The sequence below is a fragment of the Arachis duranensis genome, chromosome 1 (genome assembly GCF_000817695.3).
Source record: "Arachis duranensis cultivar V14167 chromosome 1, aradu.V14167.gnm2.J7QH, whole genome shotgun sequence".
In the NCBI taxonomy this organism is placed as follows: Eukaryota; Viridiplantae; Streptophyta; class Magnoliopsida; order Fabales; family Fabaceae; genus Arachis; species Arachis duranensis.
Window position 1 is genome coordinate 4,650,784 of NC_029772.3, and position 4,002 is coordinate 4,654,785.

Here is a 4,002-nt window from a genome sequence, read left to right on the forward strand (position 1 = left end):
TGACAAATTAACTTGACTTTAACTCTGATAAAATTCATTATTAATATTTTTTATTAAGAAAACTTTGAAGATGAGCATTCATATTTAATTGATATAATAATTAATAAATATTAAATAAGATAAATTAAGACTATTTTTTACTAATTTTTTAGTTAATAAAAATTTTAATTAATTTATATTGGACAGTATTTTTGGCTAACAATCCAATACTTTTAGTTTAACAATCTAACATTAAACTTTTAACTAACACTTTCAAATATTGTTAGTTAACTATTAATAAAAAAACAAAAAGTTATACTCACTTGTAGCATTGCTTTTATTATTTCTAAATCTTCAAATAACGGAATATATTCCAGAACTAATAAACACTTTATTATTATCAAACACAATTCATAACCTTGAAACTCTTTATGTATCTCTTCCTAGAATGAAGGAACATACACTTTATAGCTAGCCACGCCATCTACCATTACTTTTATGGTGGTGGACCTGGTGGAACACTGAAACCTGGAAAAAAGTTCTAATATTTTAGAAATCACTTAATATATAAAATGAAAATAATATAAGGTTGAGTTATTAATTATTATATATAAAATAATTATATTATGTATATACTAAAATCAATTGTTAATTAATCACCACATATAAAAATACATATTAACATCTCATAAAAGATTTTTTGATGATTGATTATTTAGTAGTTAAAAGAATTTGTGATCAATATGTATAAATATATATTATTTTTATATATATATATATTTACAAAAAATAAACATATTAAAGCATCTCCACACACATAGAATAATTATCAATTATTAATTAGATGAAGACTCATATGCAGGTGTCGTCAAGTGAAATTAATAGTTGAGAATCGATAAATAATTTGATATATTTGACTAAATTATTATCTAACAGTTATCAGCAATCAACTTCACATAAATACAACTGTACGTGAATTTTTATCTATTAATTATTTACCAAAAAATATCAATTATTATGTAAAAAAAAAAAAACCTTTGGAATTAGTAAGCTATCATCAACCGTTGATTTTGCAACAATAAAAACTTGACCCTTTCCGTATAAAATATTCAAAAAAGTAACTTATTAATTAGTTAAATTTGATGAGTAATTTATTTTAATCACAATTTTCTTTTCTTTTTTTTTTGTGAAAAAATCACAGAGTCATCATTATATACATTTTCACTTGTGTTTTTGAGATTTCTTTTTAAGAGATAAGTTATTGTCAGTTAGGTGAAAGACAATTTTTGTTAGCGGGTTATCAACACTCAGAAAGCAAAGAAATTAAAACAGATAATTATGTGCTCCTTTAATTTAATTACCATGAACAAAAGTCAGTAAGTCACTCATATATTTTCAAATCAACAAAATTAAATTAGTCGACTTAATTATTTACTATTTTAAAAGCTATATATATAATAAGAACAAATATTTTACTAGATGATCATCTCCATATATAGTGAAACCCTATATATATAAATGATTCTTTTTTTTTTTCAATGTGGATGAAGAGCTTATATAATCTAATGAAAAAGATGCCACAACTAAATTGCAATGGCACACCACAAAAACTAAGAGATATGCAATCAAATGAAGAAATAAAAGTATTGAATCAACCACTTTTACAACCTCATAAAAAAATTTAAAATTTAATATTGAATTAACCACCTTTAAAAGTCTATAAAATTTTTTAAATTTTTTCATTTGAAGTTGGTTAATTCAATAAAAAGAAGAAAGAGAAGAAAAGATGAGTAATTAAAGAAAGTAAACTAAAAAGAAGAGAATGATTACAGACATAATTTGCGATTGAGATTAGCGCAGCAGCATGGAAGGTTGGCTTGTTGAATGACGTCACAGCAGCGTTTATTAGGGTTCATAAGTGTTGAAGGCTCTCCTTTATGCATGTAATACAAGCACTCTATTTCAAGCCCACGAAGATCGGTTTCACAATCCTCTGCTGCTGTAAATGTTGTTGCAATAACCATTCCCATCAACATCAACCAACAAACTATGGAATATTTGGATTTGGATTCATCAGAACCAACCATATTCGATTCTCTCATCTTCTTGGTTTATGTTATATTCGTATTTATGTGTGTTTGGTAGTGCTACTTGAAATGATGAGTGTATTTATGGAGACAAATTAAAGGGATTTTTAATGTGTGTCATAAACGCGTATTTTATGTTGGCTTGGACATTACACAGCAAGAATTTCATTGTCTTAATTATCTTTGATAGATAGGAATCCGCACCCTATGTATATATGTTATATTATAGAGAAAGTATAGGGAGCTAATGGCCTAAGCGTACAATGTGTACAATGGAGGTTTAGGAAGTATTAGAGATATGACCATTAATGTTACATTGTCCTGTCAGGTTACGTTTTTGGGATGAGTGGTTTCAGATATGGTATTAGAATTCTAAATCCGAAAGGTTAAGAATTCGATCCATCGTGTACGCTTAGGCCATTGGCTCCCTAGCACTACCCTATATTATATTCAAAATGGGAAAGTATGAGAAGCCAATGGAATATTTGTACAATGTGTACAATAGAGGTTTATAGAATATTAGAGATATAACTATTAGTGTTACTTTTTCCCACCAGTTGAACCTTTTGGGATGAGTGGTATCATGACATGGTATTAGAGCGCTAGATCCAAAAGGTCAAGAGTTTGATCCTTGGTGAACCCAAAATCAGTTTAAGTTTTTGGGAAGATGTTTATTATCCATAGTACTCGAATAGTTATTCTAGATAGTATGAAGAATGTTCATTTTGTAACTCAATAGCCCATTGTACAAATAGTCCATTGTCTCCCTAGCAGGATCCATTAAAAATATATTAAGAGCGACTCTCGAAGGAAAATTCTTTCATTTATATGTAAAAAAATCTTTAACTATTTATAAAAAATCTTCAATTAAAAATTTATCATTTATTTGGTTTATATAAAAGATAAATTTATTTAGTGGTATATAAATACTAAATTACAACCTCAAGATTTTATCAGATTATTGAATATTGTATTTTTTTTATGATTTATCGATAGGATTAAAAATCCACTGTAAAGACAAATAAGGTTAAAATTATTATGTTATAAGCTTGCGAATAAGATACGATTGAATTTTAGTAAAATAATATAACCCAGAAATAGAGTTAAGATTGGGTCTAAACTCTATTTTATTTTACTCATTATCAACTCTAATCTTAGATTGTAATATATAGGATATAAGAAATTAATCACAATATAAAATATCAACAAAAATATTATGTAGTATATACATATTCAAAATAAATTAAATTAATAATTCAATTACCATATATTTATATATAAATATATATGATTTAGTTAATTTTTAATATATATTATTATTATTATTAGATATATAGTCTTTTTTTTGTCAAACTAAGATTTTGGAAGAAGTGATTTTATAGTATAGTATTAAAATTCTATGTTTAAAAGATTTAAAATTTGATCTTTAGTGATCTCAAAAAGAAAAAAATAGTATAAAACAAATAAAATGAAAAAAAGAATGTATATACAAAAATTAATCAAACCTAAAGACGCTCTTATTTAAAAAGATGTATTAGATATATAATCATTCATATTGTCTCCTCCTATCAACTTAAACTTTTAAAAAAAAATAATTCATGACAATTATATACAAATAGTAGATATGATAGTTGATTTTTTTTTATATATATAACATGGTTGAAATACAATAATAAAAATCATAGATTATCATAGATTATTAATTTTGGAAAAACATTTGTTAAGAAAGTAATCAAATTGGAATTTGCAAATTTTAATCTATTAACTATTATTTATTATCAAATAAAATTTTTTAATTAATATCATAGCTAACCTGACATGTTTTTAAGATTTTTTTAATTTATTTTATTTTATTTGATTCATCTAAATGCGTTAATTAATTAATTATTTAATTTGATTGAAATAAATATCAAATTATTCAATAATTTATTTGACT

The 4,002-nt window shown here is 24.5% G+C and overlaps 1 protein-coding gene across 1 annotated transcript in view; it reads right to left on the reverse strand.

The window, feature by feature from the left end:
* The window catches only part of LOC107473192 (uncharacterized), a 10,213-nt gene extending 8,089 nt beyond the window's left edge, over positions 1 to 2,124 (reverse strand). The window contains exon 1 of the mRNA XM_021135321.2: positions 1,814 to 2,124. Within this exon, the coding sequence (XP_020990980.1) occupies positions 1,814 to 2,081 (268 nt within the window). The 5' untranslated portion in view covers positions 2,082 to 2,124. The remainder of the gene's footprint in view (positions 1 to 1,813) is intronic.
* Positions 2,125 to 4,002: the final 1,878 nt, after the last annotated feature.